General features: G+C 40.9%; 1 protein-coding gene across 6 annotated transcripts in view; it reads right to left on the reverse strand.

The window, feature by feature from the left end:
- The window catches only part of LOC146376700 (ral guanine nucleotide dissociation stimulator-like), a 60,039-nt gene that overhangs the window by 25,138 nt on the left and 7,693 nt on the right, over positions 1 to 27,208 (reverse strand). The window contains exon 1 of one of the 6 annotated variants that reach the window (XM_084947204.1): positions 21,796 to 22,559. The exons of 1 other annotated variant lie outside the window; for it this stretch is intronic. In XM_084947204.1, the coding sequence (XP_084803330.1) occupies positions 21,796 to 21,891 (96 nt within the window). In that variant the 5' untranslated portion in view covers positions 21,892 to 22,559. Of the gene's footprint in view, positions 1 to 4,853; positions 5,356 to 11,545; positions 13,159 to 21,795; positions 22,560 to 27,208 lie in introns of those variants that run through there. 4 more of the 6 variants (XM_084947203.1, XM_084947200.1, XM_084947202.1 and 1 more) reach the window with 4 other exon arrangements.

Below are 27,208 nucleotides of genomic sequence, written 5' to 3' on the forward strand. Positions count from 1 at the left end.
TGAACTCACAAGTTTTAAAGCCTACAGGGGGACACCAGCCAGCCGGCTCCTTTTTCCCTCTCAAGAAATGGCGATGTTCTAACGCCTACCAAAATAAAGCAACGCAATATTGTTTCTGCAAAGATTATATTGATGTCAAAGTTTTTCTCCAGGTTTAGATAAACATGCTGCAGCAGACAGACAGCAAGTGCAGAATCAGGCGATTTGAGCAAAGTTGGAGAACCGAGTATTTTTCCAGGCGTCTGGCCTTCACATTCCAGTTTCTGTCTGCTGCTGAGATCCAGCCCTCAGCCACTCGACTTTCTCTCTTTAAAATGAACCCAGAAACAAAAGCTCCTCTGTGCCGAGTCGGACGGTCCGGCTCCTGATTCTCACCGCGACACTTAACCAAACTTCCGGCTGTCGGGGCTTATCTTAAATAAGAGCACATCATAAATGGCATCCCCGTGACTCAGGCCAGAGAAAGCTGACTGAAGTCACTTTTTCTTCACTGTAAATCTGGGTCATGTGGATATAATTAGACAACGAGACATGCACAGAGGAAACCGTAATCCAGCATTGTGCACTGTCCAGTTTTTGGTTTATTCTGATTGTGTTTTAGATAATTTTTTCCATGTGGGGCTAACCGGTGCTGCGCTGCAGTATCATAACATACATCTGGGACTGCTCACAAGCAAGGCTGAGTCACTGTTAGCTCCGAGGACAATCAGATGATGACAGAAAGAACGAAGTTCATGGAAAATGTTTCAGCAGCTCGGAGTCTCTCAGTTCGCCGTCACTCTGCGCTTCTGAAACTAAAGACTCCTAAGTACTCCCCGAGGGTAGCTGCCCACTGAGGGGCTACCCTCACTGTCAAGGGCTTTCTTTCTGTTTGCATTCACACGGTTACGGTGCGGCTGGCATAGCAACAACTACAAACGCAACAAGATGGACGACTGGAGGTGTGTGTCTATTAGGGATGGACTGATCTGATATTTGATTGATTATCAGTCCGATCGACACATCGGTTCAGTTCTGTGTTGTTCTGTTTACTGCACCACGTGTCAGCAGCAGCAGCCTTTTTAAGTTAAAATAAAACGTATTTTCTGTTGCTACTGTAGGGAAACAATGACAGCGTCGTGCTGAACACTGTCCAAGGTAAATTGCATTGTTTTTCTTCCTTTGAATACCCCCTTAATTAAGCTTGGAATTCCAATTTCCCTGCTTTGTTCTAAAGTTAGGGGATATTTTTGGTTAATAGCTGATGTTTACATTGATTTTTTTTTTTTAAATATGCTGATAGCTGGTGCTGCAATAACATGGAGAACATTCACTAAACACTAAGGGGAATGATCTATGAAAAAGTCCCTGCACTTACTTCCTTCCTAAACCGAATCAGATCCTGTAAGCACAAAGGTGAACAGAGTCCCTCGAACCAATTGCTCTGGGAGTTGCTTCGCTGCTTCTCTGATGTTCTCTGCAAACTGATTTGTAATTGAATGAGCTGACAGTTCGAGGTGCTCGCTGTTTCTCTTGAGGCGGGCTCGATAAGCAGCGGTCTTTGTTCAGCAGAGTTTTATGAAAGGTTCGCCCCCTGATCCTGCTACTTTGCTAACGGACTGCATCGTTGGTAATTATGACTATTTTTAGCTTGAATGCACTGTTGTATACTGTTTGGCATATTGCATCTGTGGCCAAGAGGGCTTCTTGGCTCCTGTGAAAATTAGATTATACAGGGTTGAAAAAAAAAAAGAAGCAAAAACACGGTTACATAAAGTCAAACAAGGCTGGTAAAGAAAAAGAAGAAACAAAGCACGATGCACAAACAGCCAAGGTACACACTGTTACACAGAGAGACCGCTTAACTCTTAATGCAATACATTTGTACCAATCGAATGGCAAAAAATAACAAGAAACCCTCTGCTAACTGAGGTTAACAAAGACTATCCTCTTCAGCTGCAGGTGGACGAGTTGTGGTTGTATGCACAGTCACTCCTCAGAGGCCCATTTTGAGCCAGGAAAAAAAAACTCTGCATGAGTGCAACTGTTTTATTATAGGGTAGAAAAAAAGCTATTCCATCAACCTTGCCATATCAGTGGGTCAGTTCCTGCAGAAAGATACAAAATGTTGTAGAAATAGGTCGATAAATGTAACTTGGTCAAGCACATCAGCTTCAACCTCAAATTTAAGCAGGCATGCATCATTTTTATGCCTTTGTTATAACAAATCCATTTTTACAAAGAACCAAAATGCCCATTAATCGCCCAAAACAATCATCCAGCCGTGACACAGCACAGCATCACTTTGTTATTAGCCTCACACTGCAGTAACTTCATCTCGTGGCACACCTCCATTTCAAAGCCACTCGATCCTCTCAGCTATACGATACAGTACATTGAGGCTGATGTTGCTGGTTACACGGAGCCAGAGGGATCAACAAATAGCTCAATCTGACCGCCGGCAGCACCACATTAGCCCCAGTGACCCCCTCATGCTGCAACACAACCTCAGCATCAAATAACATTCATGTGCAGCAGGAGGGGAATAAAGGCAGTGATTGTGGAGGAAACCCCTCAGCCTCTGCAGGAGGGGGATTAGGTAATTGTGTTAGAGCAGAGGATTAGATTAGAGCAAAGGGACGAAGCAGAGCAGGTTAGCAGGGGACGGGAGACCAGCAGGGGCACACTGAGGCAAATGGGGGGGTTTAATAATGAACCTCTGATACCAGTCCAGTCTGACCGAAGACACCGGAAAGTAAAAAGAAGAGAACATGTAATCCAGGTACACAGACTGGAATACATAGTCTCCGTGGTGACACTGCCATCCAATCCTTGGCTCCGTTTAAGACCAATAAATATGATTACTCATCCTGCCCTCCTTATGTGATCGAATGTTCGAGATGTATGGAGCACAAGGCAGAAGTCCTGCAGAACCACGCTGGCTCAGAGAAACGTGAAAGAGACTGAAGTTACAGGGTCACCAGCCAGTGGCGTCCTAACATTGTTGAACTAGCAGGCAACTGCTGTTGTACTTCAATGAAATAAGAATAATTTGTTTAATCAACTAACATCAGTAGTGCCAACTAGTGGCTATGTCCAGCTTTCATGTACAGGCTATGATTTGAGCTCTACTAGCATCACAATTCAACTCCACGGGAACACAAACAAAGAGTCTGATTCTTGATAGTCCATCTGAGGTCTAAGTGATCAACCCAACCTCTAAAAACTAGGGCCAGCGTAGTGAAGGGTTGGTTTTATCTCCTATGCTGACTTAGACCACAGAGAGTTAACATTAATGTGTTAAATCTACTCTTTAGCCCGTCTAGAAATGTAAATACACACCACACAAACACCTCAGCAGCTGTTACAGGTCTGTTTGTTAGTAATGTGTAGTGAAAACACAATACAAATTAATAAATGATTAATAATGTGAGATGCTGTCATCTTTTAATGGTAGAAATATGCTGTTTTTCTTGTTTTCATTTCAGTAAAAATAACAGCTGCTTAAGATTTAACGGCTCCAGTGATGCAGACATATCAGAGCACAAGTAATAAGTGAATGCAGACAATGACGTCACCCACTACAGCGGGGATCCAAAGACCCCAATTTAATCAAGCATCCACTCAATTAAACCTGGACTGATCCACGGAGGCCCAACCCAGAACTCAGAGGCTCACGGTTCCCTCGGAGGGTGTTTTTGATGTAAAACACTCTGAAGTCATTCTGCTGCGTGTGTGCTTTTACTTTTAGATTCACTATGATCGTGACCTGAATATGTAAAAGCATCTGATTCGCTGGCTGCAGCTTCTATATCTGAAAACCCGCTTGTTTCTTCGGCTTTCTATGAAATTACACTAAAGTATTTCTGCTTCAGATTGCTGATTGGACAAAAGAAGCCATGTGTAATCTTTATTATGACAACTATTCTAACAACGAAACAATGACTCAAACAGCTGGGGTAAAAATGATACAACTAACTAAATGGATTTATATCTGTCTGTTAAATTAGATCAGAACCAAAAACAAAATCTTAATTTCGCTCTTTTGTTGGGTGACTTTGTTGACCCATCAATGAATCATGTTGCTGCAGTAACAGGCCACTACTTCCTGTAACAACTAGTGAAACTGTAAATCACACGATTGATTCAATGTATGCCCGCACATGTGGAAAAACCCCTAGAAGTACAAGCGACCGATGCAGAAAGCATCGTTCTGTAAAATGACAAACAGAACGACCACTCTCAGTATCAAACGTGCAGATATTTCATAGAATTTGTGAGGTTTGACTCAGCGACACCTGCACAGGAGGGTTTCAGTATCAAAGAGAATCAGAGGGAGGGAGGGGTGATAACCACAGGGCTGAAAGCTTCAATAACAACATGAAAAAGCAAGTCATCCTGTAACTGTACTCTCCTGCCAACCAGCACCGCAGCATCATATTAGATTTCCCTGTATTGTTATGTTTGTTATGAGGCTGTATTAACACTGTAAGCTGCAGCCAATCAGCAGCTTTATACTGATAATCCGTTTACAAGGCTTAAAAATACAGGATTAGAGCGTTTATGGCACATTGCATCACCTGGGTGACTCACCATGTTCAATGTAAGCTTATTTAAAGCAAATTTAAACATGTTTTATGGGCATAAAAGTAGATAAAGCTTTGAAATACGTGGAGATACAGGAGAAACATCATAAATCTCTATTTAACGGTAAGAAAATGTTTCTTTAAGAACACAAGTGTTGTGTTATTCCTCCAGAATCGCCACCCTGAAGCCTGAAAACCTCTTTGGATCCGCCCGATCACCCTCCTTCATGACAACACAGCAAACCGCATCAGCTAACGGACCTCTCCTTGCCTCCTCACCCTCCTCACCTCCACCAGCGGCAGGTCAGGGTCCAGGTGGGTGAAGCTGTGCAGGACCACCGGGCTGCGGTCTTCGACCACCTCTAGCCTCACGCCGTCCCAAATGTTCCGCACCCTCCACGAAGAGTCAAACATCTCGAGCAGCTGGCCCGGCTTGACGCTACGCGCCTCAGATTGCATCCCCGGGAAATAGACCATGGATGCCCGCAGAGTTCAGTCACACCCCCGCGCTGACATTTCTAATGTTTTTTAGGAGTCCCACAGACACACACTGCCGCTGCCGCCTGAGACTAACGCTTCTGTGTGATCATCGCCTCTCTCAGTACAGTTTATCACGGCCCTGACTCACACCGGGGCTTTTCTAAACCCCGCCCCCATCAACCGGTGCCTTCAGGGCTGTCGGATAAACCAAACGCACAGGATGGCTTTAGCGTAAATTACGTTACAAGTTTTGTCTTGTATTTAATCCCACGCATTATACATATTTTTTAAAAAGTTAAAACTTTAATTACATTAACGTGAATACAACTTTGCAAAATTTCTGTTAAACATCTAACACGTACTTTTCATGGAAAAGGACCAAACTACTTATTTTCATTTAGTTATTTTTCATTTACATAGATGTAATGAAATGCTATTAACCATACTTTAATGTTTATAACGGTCGTCACCATATCAGACTTTTACTTTGTGCTAAAACAAAACAAAAACAAACTAACACTCTACGGCTGTTGTTATTTTTTAGTCCAATTATAATAGTTTTTCTTTTTCTTTTTTCCAGTTAGTTTACAGAGTGAGTTTGCTCATTTCAGGTAATTTTTTCATTGTTGGAAAATGTTTGTTTTTTTTACTTAAATATTTATTAGTTTCAGCCCTAGCTTTAGTTTGTGTTTTTTTGTTAGGTTTTTTTTTTATTTTTCTTAAATATTATAATCTGGAGATTCTCTATCAGGGTCAAAATTAGAATGAGTATTACAATAGAAACACAGTTTGTTACGGCAGTGGACTCACAGACGTGCAGACAGCCTATTATCTCAATAAGCACATTCCCCAAAGCCTCATCACTCAGATGAACAGACTAGAAGTAATGCTATTTAATCTGCATTGTAATTTTATTGTGATTAGTTTTCTAAGGTCACAAAATAATTTCATTTACTTACAAAAGTTTATATTTGCTTTTAACTTTAATTTCAAGTTTCCCACATTTTATTTTATCGCACCTAAATTAAGGTAACTATAGTAACCTGGGCGACACAAACACACTATAAAGTTGTTATGTATGAAACGGGAGTCTGCGAGACGTCCCTGAAGGCAGCACTTACTCCCCCGCTCTTACTCATGTCTCTGGGAAATGATGGCGCTGTTTGTGCCTTCACTGTGGCAGGAGGACTGTGTGGGAAAAGAAAACAGTGAAGTCTGCTGGAGGTACACTTTTACCGTGAGCCCAGAGCAGCTCAGCAAACAACACGAAGCTTCCCCCACCTGATCCTTCACTGTTACACTGAAGCACAGCTTAAAGGTGGCGTAGAGTTTAAACCAGTACATGCTCCTCTAACGCCTTTCAAAAGGGCAACTTTCTGCTTTTCACTTCGTTTTCCAAAGATTGATTATGCATTAATATAAAAAACAAATTACCTGTGAGTGTGTTAACTCGTTATAAAAGTCTAAGTCACACTTCGGCAGTTTTACTGAGATTATAGCTCTATAAAGACATAAATTAAATATAATTATTTAGGGTTTTGGGGTTTTTTTTGGTCTTTTTTAGGTGACTGGTTTGAGTTTTAAACATATTTGTGGAAAGATGATAAATAAGTATGTATTTAAATGGGAAAAAGTCTAATTTTGTGTATCTAAAATCTACATTTTTCAACTTACATTTTAGTGTTTAAGACATTTTTATTCCATTTTATTTTGATTAATCAAATGTATTGAGCTTTTACTTTACACAAGTACTATATTATGTTATTTTTATTTAGATCTTCACTTACTGAGCTTTTTAAATTTTACTTATTAGATTTTTTTCCATTTTTGTAAATTTTAGCTTTGTCACTGTACTTTTTCTAGTCTGTTTAAGCTGTTTTGTCATAAGCTGCTGTAACTCTTTGCCAACTTTTAGAATAAACACATCCTGTCTGATCTTACTATACTTAGAAAATACAACAGGGAAAATCAGCAGGTCCTCAGCTGAAAAGATAGAAAAGAATAATTTTTCCAAAATAAATGAGCTAAATTACAGATTAATATCGAAATAGCTCACTGACCAAACTTTTCAGCTGCAAACAATTAGGAGCAAATGAAACAAAATCCTCACTGAAACCACCTCAACACAAAGATCTCAATGTTATATAATGTTATCCTGCACACACCTTGTCAAAGCACTGCTGCTCACCATAAAAACAAACAACCTGACTTTAACAGTCAGAAAGCACCTGAAAGCACCATCAGGAAGTCCCTGTTAGTAAACTGAATTAGTTTGTGTTGTGGTTCAACAAATGCATCTTGGGGGAATTTTAGGGTAAGACTTCAGAGAAAGAACCTGAAGACGTCTAACACCGCCTCCTACTGGTCAGTGTCAGGAACAAACGTCTCCAATCACACTGAGAACAAATCTTTTACATTCACCGCAGCCTGCTTTAAACAGCAGATCAAAACCATTACCTAACTGTTACATTATTAAACCTTCATTTCCATTCACATGTTTTTCTTTTTGGATTTTTTTGAAACAACCCACTGCTTTTCCACGCCAAGGCTCTGACAGGTGTGAAAGCATTTTAGAACATTTAAGGAAAACATCTGCCGCACCAGCTGAAGCTGAATGCAACCACAAGCACGTCCGACCTCGCCGACCTTTCCTCGCCAAGCGGCTGCGCTTCATAACTCAGAAATCTGCAGCTGCCCAACGTGAAGAAGACGAGTGAGGGAGCAACACGGGTTTCTAAAGGCTTATACAGATTTAAGTTTCCAATAAATCAAGACAGCCATGGTTCACTGTGGAAGATTACAGTCTAGTGATTAGAAGTGGGAAAGGAGATATTTCCAGACATATTTCCATTATTGTCACCACACCAATGAGCCAGGTCCTGTAAAAGCAGGTTTCCTGATATAACATGTTTTAAGTGTTTGAAGAAAGGTTTTGGTTTCATTTCACTTCATTTCTTGTACCTCTTGGGCAAACAGTGGTTAACTTTGTCCCCTTCACAGCATGAAAGTCCTGGGTTTGAATCCTCGGGACAGCTGGGGGCTTTCTGTGTGGAGTTCTGCAGGTTTTCTCTCTGCTTCCCCTCACAGTCCGAAGACATGCATTGGGGTTATGATTACTGGTGATTCGAAATGGCTGTGTGTTTCTGTGTGTTAGTCCTTCAACAGACTGGTGGCCTGTCCAGGATATATCCTGCCTCTCTCCCAACGGCTCCAGCCACCTGCGACTCAAATAAGTGGAAGAAAGAGGATGCATGGATGGACTTCATTCCTTTATAATTGGACAAATCACTTACAAGTATCCTTGATTACAAATAATAATCAATAATCAAACCATATGAGTCCATATGAGGCTCTGTGACCTCATAAAAAGCTCTGCATGCTGCATCTGATTGTGCAGGCTATATGATAAAATGTGGCTGTTGCTGTTTCTCTTATCACAAATCTCCAGGATGTTTATTTGAAAGCTTTTTATTAAAGTTTTTGTCTAAAAAAGATAGAAATTTCCAATTGTTTAAATGTTTAAATATCCACACTTTCCATATTGTTTTAAAGATTTTAGTACCAATTTATTCCCAGACCCTCAGTGGCCTGTCCAGTGCTTTTCTGCCAGGCTGCAACAGAAACACGAGGCTTTATTTATTATCATTAATCAGAATCAGAGAGACTTTATTTATCCCCAAGGGGCAATTAAGATACAACAGAGCAGCAAAACCTATACTGCAAACACAGCCTGAAAAACATCCTAAAGTCTGTTGAACACAAAGCCTGACCCGGATGGTAGATCGGTTTGAAAGATGGTGTCGAGCAAGACGAGACTATTCCCCGTTTCATCCGCACAGAGCACAGAGCAGCAGAAAGACTGAAAGTCACAGAATAACAAGCACTGGTACTAATATCTGCCCTACAAAATAACCCACATGGGCTTAATCCCAGAAATCTGACAGAGCCTGGAGGGCCGGCCAACTCTGAGTCTGCTGCGATTTAACTGAAGCTCTTTTTCCATCTGCTGGAAATCAACACCAGAGGATGTTGTTGTGCTGCTGCGGGCCTGGCTGATGTTTTACAGCTCCCCGAGGACGGTGACGCTAACAGCCCGCATTACGTTCTTATTTTCTCACACAGAAACACTCGTGCTTTTACTGAGAGACTGCACCCCCTGACCTACAGAAGAAGTTTCACAGAAGTATGTGAGGAGGGCAGATCCAAACGTCACTAACCAAAGAAAGATTCCCATCACGACGAGGGTAAAATTAAAATTAGGGCAGTGACATCAGCGGCTTATTTTAGTCCTGCTGACACTGAGCAGTGCAGAAAGTTCTTTATTCCTCCTGTCAGGAGGCCATTTAGCAAGGCATTAAAGCTGGGTGGTTATCCTGGGTTGCTGCCAGGCGCTCAATGTTTCCTCCAGTGCTTCACAAACATTAACTTGAAACAAATAAAAGCCAAAGGGAGAGCCAGACATAGACTGGATATCGAGTTATGTAACAAGAGGAAAATAACAAGCCCATAAATCACGATAAACTGATTAATACAAGAAAAAAAAATAAAGATTCATGTTCAAAACCCTCCTCCTAATGAAATCAGCTAAATCTGTAAAGTTCAACTTCAGTGACACAAACACCAGCGTTCACAGCTGTTGATTCATGGTGTGCAGAACTGCACAGAGCACAGGTTTTATTCTACCTCAGATAAAGGCTCAGAGCTGAGGACAGACAGAAGCCTAAAGAACACATTCAACCAATCTTGGCACAGTTTAATCGCACCTGTGAGCTGCCTTCTATTATAAATAACAATAAAACCAGTAAAATCTTTTCTTATTTCTGTAATCTGAAGGCCTGAGTGAGCGTGAGTCATACAGAGAAAAGGTCTGGCTTCCTGTACTTCATGTCGTCTGAGGTTGACAGCTTCTAAGCAGCACAGACAGCTGAGGTCAGGTGTCTGTGCTGCTTCATGTCTCTGTGAAGCCAGCACACTGTAATGACAGCTAATGGGAGCAGATTATAGAAAGCGAGGCCTTTATGCTTTCATTTCACATGCAGCGATTGGTTCTTGGTGCAGACATGTCGTGCTGTGAAGTCAGATTAACTCAAGAGCCGACCTGAGCGCTCCCACTGTTGCAGCAATATTCGCCATGTGGCTGTTGGACATATTTCATTTTAAACATGCAGGATGCGTATCTGTACCACATCTTTAAGACATTTGGAGCATATTTTAAGCAAGACCTTTTTAAAATCACTGACAGCTTAAACGGTTGATATTAATCTTGGTCAGTGTGCTAGTGATCCCTGTGAGTCCAAAGCTTGAAGCCTAAACACTCTGTTTCAAACTGTTTTTTCTACTCTTGACTCTGTGTGATGTCACTAAGAGTCAAAGATCCCCTAATATGGTTATCCCAGGCACAGAAGCCCCACCCAGCCAATCAGAAGACAGGGACCTTAAAAGAGACAGGAGATTGCCTGTACAAAGGCCGAGTATAAGATAAACAGGGATTATTTTAAACTGCGAATCATGCAAAGCTCATGTGGAAAGGTCAGAGCAAAAACATGGAGTTGTAAAGAACCATAACAGGTCCCTTTAACAACAGCGTCACAAACTACACTTAAAAACTTAAAACGTAAGACTCCAAATCCTTCACACGGCCAGCAGAGGAGTGCAGCCCACACTTGGGAAACCACCAAAACTTAATTTAAACAAGAGCAGAATTACAGATAGAAAATTATTAAAAATGGAAAGAGCATCTGACAACTAAAAAACAAAACAAATAAACAAACAAAAAGCTCTCACACTTTAAAATCTTTCCACTCCAGGTCATATCTGTTAATCAGAAGAATGTTAAGAGTGCCACTGTGATGTGTCACATGTATCACTTCAAAACAACTCAAGTTTCTATTGAATTATTTGCATAGTTTAAACAGCCGAACAGTGAGCTGTTTGGCTGTTTTTTACTCTCTACTTCCAAGTGAACAGATACCAATCCTGCTTGTTTTTACATTCACCAACAGAGTTTAAACAAATTGTAGCGAGCACACCCAGATCATTAATTCAGGTTTATGACTCATAAATATGACTATCACTCATAATGCATCACTAATATAAAAAGGGTGTTCAAAACAAGTTGTGGTATTAAACTGCATTAGCATTAACGGCAAAGTGTAGCAAAGGTTAAACAGTAAAATAAATACTGGCAACTAATGCTGAGTCAGTGCTATTTACAACGGGGGGCTAAACTGGGGAGCACTCAACCAGAGTTTAATTTATCCTGGGACTTATTTTGGAAAAAAAAAAAAATTCCAGTGCTTTCCCTGGAACTATAAACCAGTATCCGTCTAAACGTGTCTTCCGCTTCACTACAACTTCCTTCGCTGTTAGAGGGTGGCATTATTTTACCTGCGAGGAGCCAAACTCTAAATGTGGCCAGTCCTTCAGTTCAAGCCCAACACTGAACTACAAACTCAGCCTCTTTACACTTAAGAGTGAAGGCAAACATTAAGAGCTCCAACCTGTCTTTCTTTTCCTCCGACTGTCCTGTAATAATCCTCGCCATCCCAGGTCCCGGCCAGCAGTCCACAGATCCACCGGCTCCAGCACCACATCATGGCTTTGCTAACAGCCAGTCCCAAAAAACATGAGGATCCTGGAGGAGCAGAACCTCAGTGAAGGCGACTCCAGGGCTCCCACTCCCCTCTTCACAGATTGGCCGAACCCCAACCGCCAACGCTCAGCTCATGCATGTTTACTTTAACAGCTGTGTCAACAACACGAGGAACGACACTAGAAAAAAATTAACCTATGCCGGGAAAAAAGGAAAAGGCTTTCCAGAAGAGGCTCACATCTGTCCGTGTATGTCAAAGGTGGAGAGAAACCGCTTGGTAATGACCTCCACCTCCACAACAACAACAACACCGTGAGGCTACGACGCTCAAATGTCCTGCTGTTACCGCTCTCAAGAGAAAATTAAACCTCAACATGATGCAATAAAATTCAAAGAAATGTCCTGCTTAACTGAAGGAGGGGATTATCTCCAGGTAGTTTACCTGTTTAACAACGTCATCTGAAGCTATGTGAGCGTTAGGCAACCTGTAGGGACGAATGAAAACAGACTTACAGGAACCGTCTTAAGAAATTCAAACACCTCTAACTGAAAACAACTTACTGAACCTGTTCCTCTGACACCTCAGGGCACTTTGCAGTTGTCATCACCTTGATCCAGAGGAAGAGGTGTTTGTTTTTTTAATTAGTGTTGTTTGACTCAGTTTGCAGATACACATATTTAATGCTGCAAAAAAATATAGAAGGCCTGCACTATTTTTTTTCCTCAGAGGCGAGTCCAAAAAGTAAAGAAACAAAAATCCAAATAAAGCACAAGAACTCAGGGAACAAATAAAAAAGTCTGATTTCTGGACTACCTTCCTGGTTAAATCAAGATAATAAACAATAAATTAATAAATGGGAGACAAGCATTTACTGGTCAATAAGTGAAGGGAACACTCAGCCATTACAGTAAAAAACAAAGCTAAACTTCAGTGCTATCAATCTCTCCAGTTAGTAAGCAGAACCCACTGTGAGCCCATTTCAGCTGCTTTGGTGCAGATGGTCATGACAACAGGTCCACTGGACAGGCAACAACATGACAAACCCCACAAAGGGAAAGTTTTAGCAGCTGGTGGCTACAGCCCGTTCCTCTCCTTATCCCTCCTGACTGTTTTTCATCTAAATGTCCCTATCACTGCAGTTATCATGCGATAGTATCTGCAGATAATTCAGGTTGCACAGGTTACTACTTCAAGATGGAGATGTGAGGAGAGCTGGACAGGCTCGCTGGTTCATGTTTCTGACCAAAATGTCAGATTCAGACTCCACGAAGGGGAACACGGGTCCCGGCGTCCTTTAGCAGGACCTGTGCTCACAGCTCAGCCCCACGCAGCTTGATCGGCATTCGGCAGACAACACCACTGGCAGCTTTGCTTCTGGTACCCTGATGTCTGATAACATTCACCAGAGCGCCTCCAGACTCTTTCACACCTGTCACGTGTGCTCAGTGTGAACCTGCTCTCTGAAACTGAATATTTTTAAAGTAAAAAAAAAATGCATTTAACTTACAGCACTAAATAAAGAGAAGATTACATTTTTTCTTATGAAATAAACAATAATTTGTTAAAGAATGTCTCTGGAGCTGATTTAATGATCCATTAACAAACAAGAACAGATAAACTAGTAACTGTAACAGCAGATTATTTATTATTTTGTTGGGTGATTATTTTATATTGTGTGTCCTGTGCACACAAAATACATTTTTTGGCAACATATATTGTTTTTTAATGAAACCCTGCCTGGATATGTGCTCTTTATTCTACACATTTTTTATGACTAACCGGTAAAGACATCTTACAGTGCAGCATTACAGGGTTTTATGGAATCGTAGTCACACAGTTTTCATGGACTTGGAACTGTCAAAGTGCACAGAGCTGGTTGAAAGAACTACAGAGCACATTTGCCGCATGGCTGATTAAACAAACATAAACAGTGTGTTGTCTGTACAGATGATGAAAGCTTGTTTAACTGCTTGAGCAACACAAGTAATTTTGGTATATCTAATCTTGTAGTTCAAAACAGAAAAGAAAAACAAGAAAATAAATTATAAATCACAGATTAATTAGACCTAATTTTTCCAGAATTCAATAATAGGTTTTGTTTGTCCCTCCGGAGCCTCTTCTCTTTTTACTGCAGCAAGAATAAAAAACAAACAAACACAGGAGAGTTTCCCAGTAACAGACACATACAAGAAGAAGCTTCTGAGAGCTTGCCAGATTGAGCTGCCTCTAACAGCCTTTAGATGTATCCCCTGCTATTATTTCAGCCAGTCGAGCCATTCAGGTGCTCCTCCAAGCTCCTGGCATTTAAAAATGCTCTCTCATGCCAACTGCAGCCACCTGGGGACGGCAGCTCTGCTCTGAGGCATCCTGACAACCGTCGCACAGGCTGAGAATAAAATAAACCAGCCTGCGTTTGTTTAGGAAATTGTATTGTCAGAAAAATTATTCTGCTTTTTTTTTTTTTAAAGATGACTGATCATCAAACCGAGTGTCGTCTTTGAATTCGACTCCCTTCACTTTAATGCCACGTTTGTTGTTTTGTTTTTTCTTTTGATGTGACACATTTCTGTCAGCGCAAGATGTTTTTCAACGCTTTAACCTGCACAAATTAAAGGCCGTGTCTTTTTCTGGTCTTTCTGAGAGCCGTCACAATATCAAACAAATTTGGCAACCACACAAACTTTCAGTGGTATGCAAAGTTTAAGTCAAGCAGTTTGAATGAAACTGTCCAAACTGCACAAAGCGACCTTGTAACAACTTCTCCACGATGACAACCAAATCAGATGCTAAATGGCTCTTATAGTGCTGTTCTTCTATAAAAGTGCTCTATACTACAAGCATTATTCACCCATTCAAACACAGATTTAGGATCACACTCCTGTGATCGAGTGGAAACCTCAAGGGAGATCCTCTAGTATCCACTAACACAGGGGTGGGCAACTCCAGGCCTGGAGGGCCGGTGTCCTGCAGGTTTTAGACGTGTCCTTGATTCAACACAGCTGATTCAAATGGTTAAATGACCTCCTCAACGTGTCCTGAGTCCTCCAGAGGCTTGGTAACGAACTAATCATGTGATTCAGGTGTGTTGACCCAGGGTAATACCTAAAACCTGCAGGACAGCGGCCCTCCAGGCCTGGAGTTGCCCACCCCTGCACTAGAAGCAGGCTTGAAAGGTGATTCAATCCCATAGACTCCAATGTCCAAGTCCAACTTTGCAGCAGCAGTAACCATATTCACACCACAGTGCACAATCCTGTTGTGGTCCCTAAAGCTTTGTTCAGCCATCATGACAGCCTGTGATGATTTGGTTATAACTCACCCATCTGGATTTGGCTAAAGCTTTGACTGAAAAGTGTGCAGAGACAGGTAGCTGCACTCAATCACGGCCTTCTAGGTCTCAGTTCTGCTAATTCAAGTCAATGAACTGGACCTTTCAAGTCTTTCTGTGATGCTGGCGACTTTTATATCATTTTAATGCAACTGAATGACAAATATTACACAGGACCTGAAATTAATTTCCCCAAATTTAGGGAAATTGCGCCATAATGCTTTTTACCAGGGGGAAAGAGGGTACCAGTCTGAAGAGGGTACTACTTGTGAGCTTAATTACATGTCTTATACAGTCACCCATTGTTCTTCTCCAACTACAGCATGGCTGTATTCTCTGCTCTGTCCATCTTTATCATCGTAGGTCTTTTCTCTCGTCCACTGTCAGCTCAATATTTTACAAATACAGCAGCTAAACTAACATCAGGTTTGGCCATATGAGGATCCTGAAGATTCACCTTGCCAACATTAACCTCCTCTGGGACTGCTTATTTTTTTCCTGAGTGCACTTCTTGTCAGTTGACATACATTACAAGACTTTAAGATCCTTTTGGCTGCTCTTGTATTCACAAGGGCCCATCACAGAGTTTTTACACCTGATGCCCTTCCTACTGCAACCCCAAAGGGATGTGTGTCACCTCCTGGGATCCAACTGTTAGGCAAACACGTAAGCCACTACACATTTACATAGTTTAAGTGCCTCTAAGTCTGGAGCTAAGTCTGTGCTGATTTGTGTCCATTTCATGCCTAAAGTGAGAATTTTCCACTTTTAAAAAACCAAAAAGGTCTACAACGGGAGGCTGGAGGAGTTAGCTCCAGAATATCAAGATGGCAGACAAAGGAAAACTCAACCCTTTTTTTATATCAAACATTTGTCCTTCTTGTCAAAACTTGCACAACCAAGCAACACAACCATCAACATTTTATTCCGGGTTTTGCCTGGAAACCGGAATGTTATTTTCCGTGGTGTTCTGCTCTTTAATGAGTCCGGGGTATAAACCATCTTCCACTTGAAAGAAACCACAGCAACAGATGGAAAAGCAAAGAAAAGAAACTCCTGCTCTGCTGTGCCACTTTATTTCAGTCCAAATGTCTCCGGTGTACTCCTGCCTTTCCATATCACCTCCACCTACACATCCACCTGCACACCTGCTTCCAATTTCCTCTTCGGGTCCTTCAGCGAGCATACCCACACTTGAGTTCCTTGCCAAATTGTCAATCATGCTATCTGAGCTGTAGATTTCCAGCCTTCTGTCTGGCCAAGTCGCCTTGTTTCTTCTAATTCTTCTTTTTCTTTTTGGACCCATGCCTGCCTGCGCGTGCCCCTCAGGACTTCCTCTTTAATGACCCACATCAGAAATGGATGATCATTGCTGACGGCTTCATGGTTGCAGTGGGAGCTAAGAGCAAAGGACTAATAGTACACTGACTGCCTGTGAAAGAAAGTCTGGATACTGTTGTCCAACAACAAAACGCTGCACTCATCGTACTCATTAACTGCTGAAAACTGTCTAAATGTTGATTCTAAATATGGCTATAATATGGCTCAGAGCCTCAGCCTTGCTTAGTGAACATTATCAACACGTCTGCAGATGCTTCCTTCAGAGTCGACTGACAGTTTGACAACTGACAACATCTGACTGTTAAACTTTTTCTTCCTGATCACTGGCTGTAAGCAACTCATCAGTGTGCTGCACATCCTTGTTTTCTAACCTGCTTCAGAAAACAAATGTTGTTTGCAGGAACAGCTGATCACAGTCTGTCAAAGTTTACAGTTTTTAACTAAAATAGAAAATATGGAAATAAACTGCATCAAACCACTCTAAGAAAAGTCTGACAGTAACACATTGTTTCCCATAAAACAGGAGAATAATGCATTCTGCATTCAATATTTGCTGTTTGCCCATAAAATACTGCTACACTCTGAACAGCTTTGCATGCTGGGGGTTAAGTTAGAATAAAGACAGCAATGCCCCACAAATACAGAAAGCTATTGTCTTTCTAGAAAAAACACTAGGGAACACAAGAGGTGGTTGTGATTTTCAAATACTGGAATAGACGTTTTATTAAGAATAACACTACCAGCGAACAGGCCAATAAAGCATGGTTTCATGGAGTGGTCATACTAAATGTTACACAAGTCTGGAGGCGTTCTGTGAACGGTACACACTACAGCCACCAAACAGCTCTGAAATCTGCCTGGTAAAGCTAGCAAGGCTATTACAGCACAGTTATTCCATTAAAATTAACCAAATCTGAGAAGTTCTCACCTAATCCCCTCAGAATCAGCTGTTTTGTTTGTTTGGGGATATGTGTGGAATCCCAATCCAATGCAAAATGGCAACCACACAAAGTTGCAGGCCCTTTAGAAGCATCTATTAATAGGTCAAAACTCTTATTCGCCTTATAGTTTCCAGTATTATTGAGCCCACAAAATGTCCTAAATACAACAAATATCCTCTTCATATTGTAGGTTGAAAAAAGCAGCTCTGGTAAAAGCTGCAAACAAATCAATTTTGAACTTTGACCATCAATATCATGGGTTATCTAACAGTTTTAACAAGAACACTGCACTAATTTAATGCCTATGAGGTACAGTTACAAAAATGGCACTAACATTAGAGCAGCCAAAAACACCACATAGACAAATTAATTGAGCTAAAACTTAATCTTACAAAATTACGGAGCAGGATCACTGACTGCTCAGGTGTTTCGTGCATGAAAGTCCTCTCTGGCATTAACAGCACAAAAACTGTGCACCAGGAGCTTCGTGGCATGGGTTTCAATCCAAAGGTGTAACGTGTTATTTGGCCTAGTAATTCTGTTCATATAGAGTAGCTCACAGTTAATACTGTATAATGTTTTGTTTGAAACCCTCACCTGTATTACACATGACATTTTTGGCTTTTATTAATACTACCTAAACCCTTTTTCAGTACAGCTGGATGATACAGTAGTAGAGAGTTGCCATCCTTAATGCGAGCAGCGATCTAGTCAGTGTAGCCTTAAATGAGCAATTTCATATAAACTCTTTTGAACCCTTCCAAAAATTTAAGAAGAAAAGGCCCAGTACTAATTTGAGTAGGTAAAGAAAGTCTATTACAAGTCTACCACAACTACTTACAGTCATCTGAGAGCAGCGTCAGGTCCAGTGGGATCTCCGAGTATAGCATTGTTGCTTGGAATACACAGTGTTTTATCACACACATCACTTTTTAGTAGAGGTGGATGGAAACACAACTAGAGCTTCAGACAACCTTAACCTGAGGTCTAATGAGTCAAAACACCAGTATGGACATGCAGAGCCTTTATTTAATTTAGCATACCATTACATGTGTGTGCTGGTGCATTGGGTGTGACTTTCTAAGCCCCTAAAACCATTTTGTTAAAGTCATTGTAACATGTTTGTTATAAATTTCTAGTTTCCATGGCTAACCCTGAAAACACAAAGTGATTTCATTAGTTTTTTCTTTCTCAAACTTGACAAAAGACCAGAGTCAATTCTCTATTTTTTTAATAAAAAAAGACTTTATAACTGCAAGTCTCCACTTTTTTTTAGCCACATCCAGCCGTAACTACACCAAAAGCCTAACAGCAGGGAGCGCAAGTGACTTTGTTTGACCCCAGAGAAGAATTCGGGCCACATGAAACACAATCCGGTGATACAGCTGAGCCACTAAGTGAGAGTTAGAGAGAGACGATCAGCTGACAGTACATATCCACCTCTCACACTGACAGCACAGCAGAGGATCACATCTAATTAAATATTTTTGTTAGAGCAGATTTCCTACAACAACATTATGAAAGAAAAACTTTCTTGTCCTTGGTTAACCTTGAAAACTGCGACTACGTTGTCGTTTCCAATCACAGACTGGAAACATTGAGACTTTGCAGTTTAGTTCAAACATGTTCAGTATTTCACAGGTGGAGCAGACTGCCAAACACAGCCACAGGAGGACGGTTTGTGCAGCCAACCTACCTGCACACGAACGCACCATCACACCCAACTTCATTCAGTTTACACTGGAAACCTCAAACAGAAAGACTGGATAACTCACAGTCAAAACTATGTGGACACCCACAAAGCTGGTGTGGCTTAGCTCAAACTGTGAAAAATGGCTGTCTGGAATAGTTTTTGCTTGGGCTGCCAGCTCACATTGTTTCCACATTTGTCATATTACATCCATACCTGCATGTCTAAAACTGCAGCTTCATTTTAGCCAAGAATCTATCATTTAAATAGCTGCCAAAGACTAAACTGCAGGTGAAGACCCAAGAACAGAATAATTAACGACTTAATACTGAAAAAAAATCAAACTATTAAAATGTATTACTCAAAAAAATCCTTCTGTTGAAGATAAAGCTCCTGCAACCCTCATACCAGTGTACGTGCAACTAAAAAGAACTCCCTGTAAACCATTTAATCATGAGCTTCTTTCAGTCGCACATTTTATTAAGAGCAACACATTCACTACATTCACCATGGGATCATTACAGACACGACCAAACATGTCAGGATTTCAAGGGGCACACCTTTATCTGCAGGGAGATGGTTTCCTGGGTGTGCAGAGTTTTATATCAGCAGCAGCCCAACACACGCACACACACAGACTATGCTATGTCACAGCTCTGCAACAATGAAATGAAAAAAACTTGGCAGTAATAAACACATAAAGCATCCGTCCCCATGATTCATGTGAAGAAACAGCCTGAAACCATGCTTTCAGAGTGTGACAGACTCTGAAATACAGCCAGAAGCAAAACCTGAAGGCAAACTGACAGATCAGGTGAAAAGGTAACGGAAACATGCAGGTCAACAGGTGAACATACGCAACCTGCAAACCTGGGCTCAGCACATTTTGACAGAACCTTTAGTAAAGGGGTGCAGATAAACCCCAGGGTTTATATATACACGTATATATTCCAGTTAGGGCTGCCACAAACGATTATTTTGATAGTCGACTAGTCACCGATTATTTTTGCGATTAGTCGACTAATCAGATCATGCATCCATTGGACGTACAGCGTACAGCTTATTGCACCAGCAGCATCTGCTCTTATATAACTATCATTAGCTTACAGCTTTAAGTGTTTACGGTATGTGCTAACTAAAAATAAAGACGATAGTTTATTAAATTTTAATGAAATTTGCAGATTGTTTCGGTGAAGTTTAATAAACTCCTTGCTATCTAAAATATAACGGGACACCGGAGTATATTCTCGAGCATCTCACACTTCTGATAATCAGCTGTCTGCTTGACGTTTATTCAGCTGTGTAAAAACTATAACTTTAATCTCAGCCAAACCGATTTACTCAGGAACAAATAAAATACTAAAAAAAAGCCAAACAATAACATTTTGAAGTTATCTAAGTGGCTTATATATATTTAACCTGAGAAAGACGGCGGTGGGTTTGAAAGCTATTTGCCGGGTGTCAGGTGTTCTCACGGGCTCTGGTGAGCCGTGCCCCCGGCTAGCTATCGAGCTAGTGGGTAACAGACGTCACCGAAAACGTCGGAGCGCTTTTGAAAATATGTGGTGTCTTGATAAACTGAGCAGATATTTGAGGTTTACACAGCTACATTCTCGCCTAAAAATATGTTAAACGTTTATTTTGTGACCCAGAAAGAATAACAGTAATATTAAAACTAACTAGCTGCCGCCATTGTTGGAAACTGAGCTGCGCTGAGCTATGAATTCTGGGACACTGCTTCTTCTTCTTCTTCGGGGTTTAACGGCAGCTGGCATCCTTGTACATGCAGTGCTGCCATCTTCTGTTTCAGTCCGTTATTACACTCTTAAATCCTACTACTTATTCCTGCGTCTTTTGTGATCTTACAAAGCTTCAAACGACGCATCGACTATTAAATCAATCGTCGACGATTTTGATAGTCGACGTAATCGTGACTAGTCGACTAATCGTGGCAGCCCTAATTCCAGTCAGGTAAAACTTCGTTTTTTCTCTTTGCCCACTTGCTAATTTGTTTCCTTTTTAATTGCTTTTCACCGTCCCTTTCACTCAGCCACTAGAAACTTTTCAGTTATATTTAGGCACAATTCATTTTTGGCTTAAGATATTCATCTTCACACAACACTAGTTGTGTTGATATATTATAACCAGGAAGGTACTGGCCCTTCTCATTAATGCTAAACCAGACCTCCTGCATAACTGAGACAGACCAGCAGCTTTGCTGGAATAAAAATAACTTGTCCCGACAAACAGAACCAAAAAAGTCACTCCAATTACATTAACCCAATAATGGCAGCAAAAATGTTCTCAATTTGACTCCTTATAAGTCACAGGACTTGTCCAAAAGCTGTAAGTGGCTGTAACTGCTCCAACGAGTCAAACAAAAGAACGAAGACATAAAAGAGCAACGCAATTAACTTCTCTGGCCAGAAAAAGAAAATAAGTAAAAGCAGAGAATGGTGAGTGTTATTGTTCCACGTCCACTAAGAGCTTCACTTGTAAACCACACACACTCAATACTGTAATCATTTGCAGCCATACAAGTAAACAAATTAATAGATGTATACAGCTTAAGAAACACACCATGACATTCCTGTGTCCATTTTAAAATAATCTACAGATGTTAATACTGCATTAAAATACACATTCAGTCTTCTTTTTACAGTAAGCATGCACAAATATATGCTACAGTATCAAATATGCAATTAGTACACAGGAACACACTCACACACACTCAAGCAATTAAAATTTAACTAGAGACATATACAGTATGTATGAATGCACTTATGTTCCTCTCCACACACACGCTGCATCCACACACACGCACACCCAGCCAGCCTGGCGCGGTATCAGAGCTCACCAGGTCATCCAGGATGGTGACGGGGAAATCGAACATGCACATCTTGACAGGCTGAGCGAGCGCTCTGTGCAGGCTGAACAGGGATTTGGCTTCCATGCTGCGCCCTGAACGCACCGTGCAGCCAACGCTCGACTGCACGCAACCACAACAAAAACACAAATAAAACCAGAAGAAAAAATGAAAAAGGAGGAGCTCCCCAGTCTGGCTGCTCGCTTCGCAGTCCTATCACAGAAGACTGCAAAGAAATCCACCTCAAAGAAACCCCTCCACCTCCTTTTCCCCAAACACCAACAACCATCCACTCCCCTTCCCCTTCCTCTTCTCGCCTTTCTTCCCCTCCTTCTCCTCCTCACCAAGGAGCGTCTAACTGTCAGCAGCTGCTCTCTCGTCTTTCCGTCCTCTGGGGGTATTGCCCAACACCACTCAGCTGTTTTGCCACGACCGCAGTGCTCTCACATTCAGACGGAGGTGCTCAGACTCGCCACCGAACCAAAGCACACGTCTGCCCGGAAAAAATAAAACCTCGCCAAATGAAATAAAATGCAGCAAGTACACAGAGGGTCCTCCGAGTTGCCGTCTGACTCGCTTCTGCTTCATTATGCTGCAGCGATTTAATCAGGAGAGAAGGACCAGCTCTGTTTTGCTCCTGTAGTGCCAGACGGTCTGTGTGAGCCCATTAAAGATGAAGCAGGGTGACTGCTTCAGAGGCTGATGTATGAATCAGACTCTCTTCTTATTAATGTCGCTGGTAAATGTGAAGGCACACATTCTGCTGAGTTACCAGCCCTCATTCTAAAACTTATTTTTCTTTTATGGGTTTGATGAGAGTCTAAAAGTCTGAAGATCTTTTTAACAGGTTGTTAGCAAAGTCCTTTCTCTCTCTTTTTTTTTTTTTGGTTGGATTTTAGTGTTGAATTTTATGTTTGATGGTCTCTTTGCTGTGCTCCTTCACTGCACGTGGGCAGCACTGTGACTTTTGCAGATATTTTCAACAATGCAATTTTAGCTTTATTGCTGCACAATTTACATTTAACTTGACTTACTGCAAATACAACCTGAAACTAAAAAACAGCATGTGTGCCTCAAACCTGCAACATGCAGTTGATGCCTCTAGTATAACAAAGACTTCATAGAAATTTATGGTAAAATGACCTAAATGTTCTCTTGACCTCAGTAAACATTTTCCTGATGTGTTTATGATCTTTGGCGCTAGTCTTACTGAATGCAACAATTATTATTAGACTCAAAGATAATGATACCGCAGAATGTGCTTTAGGGCGTGGCCACTTTGTACTTAAAAAATATTATTGTTGTCAAATATACAAATTTATCAAACTGGATGTCAAATAAAAGGACAACAAAACGAACTAATCAAAATCTCCAAGCCCATAAACTGGAGTTCTTAAAATGGAAACATGAGGATGGCTCCAAAAATTGTCCCCATGTCCCGATCTAACTAAACATGTTTACCTGGTACAAAACATTGGTTTTGGCCTCTATGCAGAGTTTACCCCTTTCCAATGACTGTAGGGGAATACTGGGGTCAGGGGCATGGACACTGTTGACTGGGTCTCATTGTCCCTGAACTTGACCTCTCAACTACATTTGTGTTGTTGGTGCCTTTTGGAGCATTTTAATGTCTTTCTTGGACCGTATAAGCCATCCAAAAAATTGACTTTGAGTAGTTTTTTACTTAGCACTAATTAGTAGGTATTTGCGTCATTCTACTTTTATACCTGTAGAGTGTGTGGATGGAGTATGCTAGAATTAGCTGATAATTAAACTCTCCACCCTCTCCAAATATGCTCACTTCTGGCTTCATTAAACCAGCAAATGTTGAAAATTTGAAGCTAAATTACTGAACAGCACCATGAAAATGTCACCGATTATCACTTGAAACGACAGACGACAGTCTGTGAATCAGCTCTATCTGACAGTGGAGGAGACACATGGGCCGATTATCTGCTCGTTTATTGATCCATGAGGTAATTACAAGGTTGTTATTGAAGCTGCGGGTTACAAACAAAAAGAAGTAAAAGTAAAGTATTCAGTTTAAACTAGAGCAGAGCGGCTGAGATAAAACAAACCTTTTCAGGACATATTCTCAGAGTGTCTTTCATGTTTTTATTTGCTGTGTGTAGGTGCAGGTTTCCCCACAGCAGCAGGATTGATTCAGAGCCCACCGGGAACCATCTCGCCTCCAGCTGGACTCCGTATTGACATTCTGATATAATATCTTTGTCGTGTTTGCAGCCTGAACCTTAAGGCTTTAATGTGCTTCTGCAAAGACTCAAAATACCTCTTGTGAAAGTTGCTGTATGTAGGTCACATGGCTGTTACCCTAAATGGCTGAAATGCTGATAGAAAGGAAGCAAGTCTGCTTTGACGTGAAAAAACAGGGTTAGAGTTTTGTTTCTGAAAGTCTTTCATTTTTTGTCATGCATTTTTTGTAGACCTATCACATGCATGTGATTTGGCAGATTATGGTATTCTGGTAGAAAAGATATGCTCAGCTTGCTTAGATCAACAGCACATTAAATGGTTTTATTCTTGTATTTCTGGTACAACTCAGACAGTAGTCTCCAAAGGTTTCACACCTCCTGCAGATGTTCCACAAGGATATTCTCCTGGTCCACTTTTATTCACCTACAAACTGCAGCCATCGAGCTACAGGCAGTTCTTTTTCTACACTTTAGAAAAAGAAATCAGGAGATGAACAACCAAACTTGGCGCACAGGTATATGTTAGGCCCCTGAAGGTTCTTATTTACATCAGAAATTATGACGTAATCATGGTGCCTAGCAGTCATATCCAAGAGCCTAACGTATTATTTATATCAACAAAACTTCCGTCCATCCATTTTCTTCCACTTATTCTGGGTTTCTTCCAGGTCACAGGGGTGTATAAGTGCACATGGCACCAGGAAACCCTAGACTGCGGGTCGATTTTGTAATCACTGGGAACGCCAGGCAGAGGCTCCCATTTCCGAGATCTTCAACTCCCACCTTCAGCAGAGCTTTAACAGCAGTCTGAGGGAGACTGGGGACACTGAGTCCAAATAAACCATGTTCAGCACCTCCATTGTTGAAGCTGCTGCACTGAGCTGCGGCCACAAGGTGGTCGGTGCCTTTCACGGTGGTAACGCCCAAACTAAATGGTTGACTCCGGTGGTGAATGGAACCATTAGGCAGAAAAAGGAGTCCTATCGGGCTTGGTTAACCTGTGGGACTTCGGAGGCAGCCGATAGGTCCTGACAGGCCAAGCGGAACGCAGCTCGGGCAGTGGCTGGAGCAAAAATTCATGGGAGGAGTTTGGAGAGGCCACGGAAAAAGAATTTCAGACCGCTTCGAAGAGATTCTGGCAAACCATCAGGCGACACAGGAGGGAAAAGTGGTGCTCTACCTAAACTACACCGCACTGTGTATAGTGCAGGCAGAAAGAATACTTTACCACATCTGCTAAATGTATCACATCTCATACATTTCAGAAAAATTCTAATCAGACATAAGTTTGTTCTAAACTCTGATAAGACTGAGTGCATATTAAAATGATCCAGCCTATGGTTTATATTGTATGTTATATTCATAGTTACAAAAGTGAAACTGTTGACTCTTAAAGATACTTATGGTGGTGTTGTTTATATGGAAAAAAGCACTTGATTCTTTCTGTTACAGTGTACTGGTTTTATTTCAGTTCACGGGTTTATTTCATTGAAGTATAAGTTTACATGTATCTATCTGCAGTTATTCTTACACATGCTTATTTAAAACTGTGAACATGTATAAAGTGTCTTTGTATTATTTGTCTGACTCTCTATATTATTGCACATCCTTTGTGCACAGGTCACTCTTGAAATAATAATCGCTGGTCTTGAGGAACTTGAAGAATTATAGCACCTTATAGTATAAAGCACCCTGAGGCAACTGCTGTTGTGATTTGGCACTGTATAAATAAAACTGAATTGAATTGAATAGAAAATTTGAATTGATTTAAAAAGTGCTGAATTCAATGATCCTCAACATGGAGATTTAAAAGTACAGCAGCCAGTAAAGATGAGGAACTGCCGCTGCTTTTTAAAAACACTATTAAGAAGTAGCAAAGAAGCTGAAGAAAAAGAGAACGAGAGGGCCTGAAACACCACTGGGAACTGCTTTCAGATGCAGAGACCGTCCCACGGATGAATACTGTAGGAGAGCGGTTGTCATGGAAACAGGGAGGCAAAGCTGGCTCTTCATAGGGCTATATAAGATAGACCCCCTCCTCCTCCTCCTCCTCCTTCGTCTATAGATACACAGCCAGGACAGGAAGCCAGAGTGTAACCTGCAGCTCGGCTTCCTGCGGACTCAGACAAAGACAGGACGGGCGGTGCAGGTACACGAGAAGTCAGTTCATCCGAGACACGACTACAGGGTGCAAACCTGTTATTACGGCTAAACGCTGCTTTTAGACAAATGATTACAGATTACAGAACAACAACAACAACAGTACTTGTTCTGACTGCTTAACACGAGACTTTCAAGGAAAGATCAAAAGAAACATGTAAACAGGAAAATATAACCTTTATGTTTCTAGATTTTGCTCAGTCTGCTGAGCAAAGAATAGAAACAAACAGAAATTATCTATTGAAAACTGGCCTGTAACCTAGTTTAAATAAAGAAGATCTTTAAGACCTTGTCAAGGACAGGGTAAATCTGGTCCTTCACACTTTTTAAACTGATCTAAATATAATTTGTTGCTCCTCACAACTTTCAACAACATTAATGGTAATAATCTGCAAATTAATAAAAATGTTTTAATCTTATCTGATTTTCTCTGAGCATAAAAAGAGGTCGTATCTATTTGATATGAGATTTTTGTTTTGTAAACATAGTTTTGATGTTCGAATCCACAATCCAGAGGATTAGGCTTATTGTGCTGCTGACAAGAAACAGGCTTCAGAAAGTCAATGAACTGAAAAGAGAACTACAGAACAATATGTGTCTTTGAAGCTAATTTCAAAATGATGGAGATGTAAAGACAAGTTTCACTTTTATGTGCAGGCAGTTTTTTGGCTAAGATTATTTTAATGACACTAAACATTCACTTTTTTCATTTTTTTATTTAAACCAACCCTTTCATATATTTTCTGTCATGCTATACTTATTTTTATAGAGCTGTTCTAGTTTATTTAAGGTATTTAGGTTTAGGCTATATTCAATATTTTGGCTGCTGGGATAAATAAACATTGTTTTAAGTTAATCAGGAGGTTTGGATATATATATATATAGCATGTTATGATATAGCCATCATAACATGCTTCAGAAAAAAAGAAAAGGACAAACATGGACTTTTTACTCTGTAGAGCAAAGAAAAAACAAGACTGGAAATGTAATGATTAGGTATTTTACGCTCACTCTTTCTCTGTCAGACAGAG

The sequence above is a fragment of the Perissodus microlepis genome, chromosome 12 (assembly GCF_051167445.1).
Source record: "Perissodus microlepis isolate ML-2025 ecotype Zambia chromosome 12, ASM5116744v1, whole genome shotgun sequence".
Taxonomy (NCBI): domain Eukaryota; kingdom Metazoa; phylum Chordata; class Actinopteri; order Cichliformes; family Cichlidae; genus Perissodus; species Perissodus microlepis.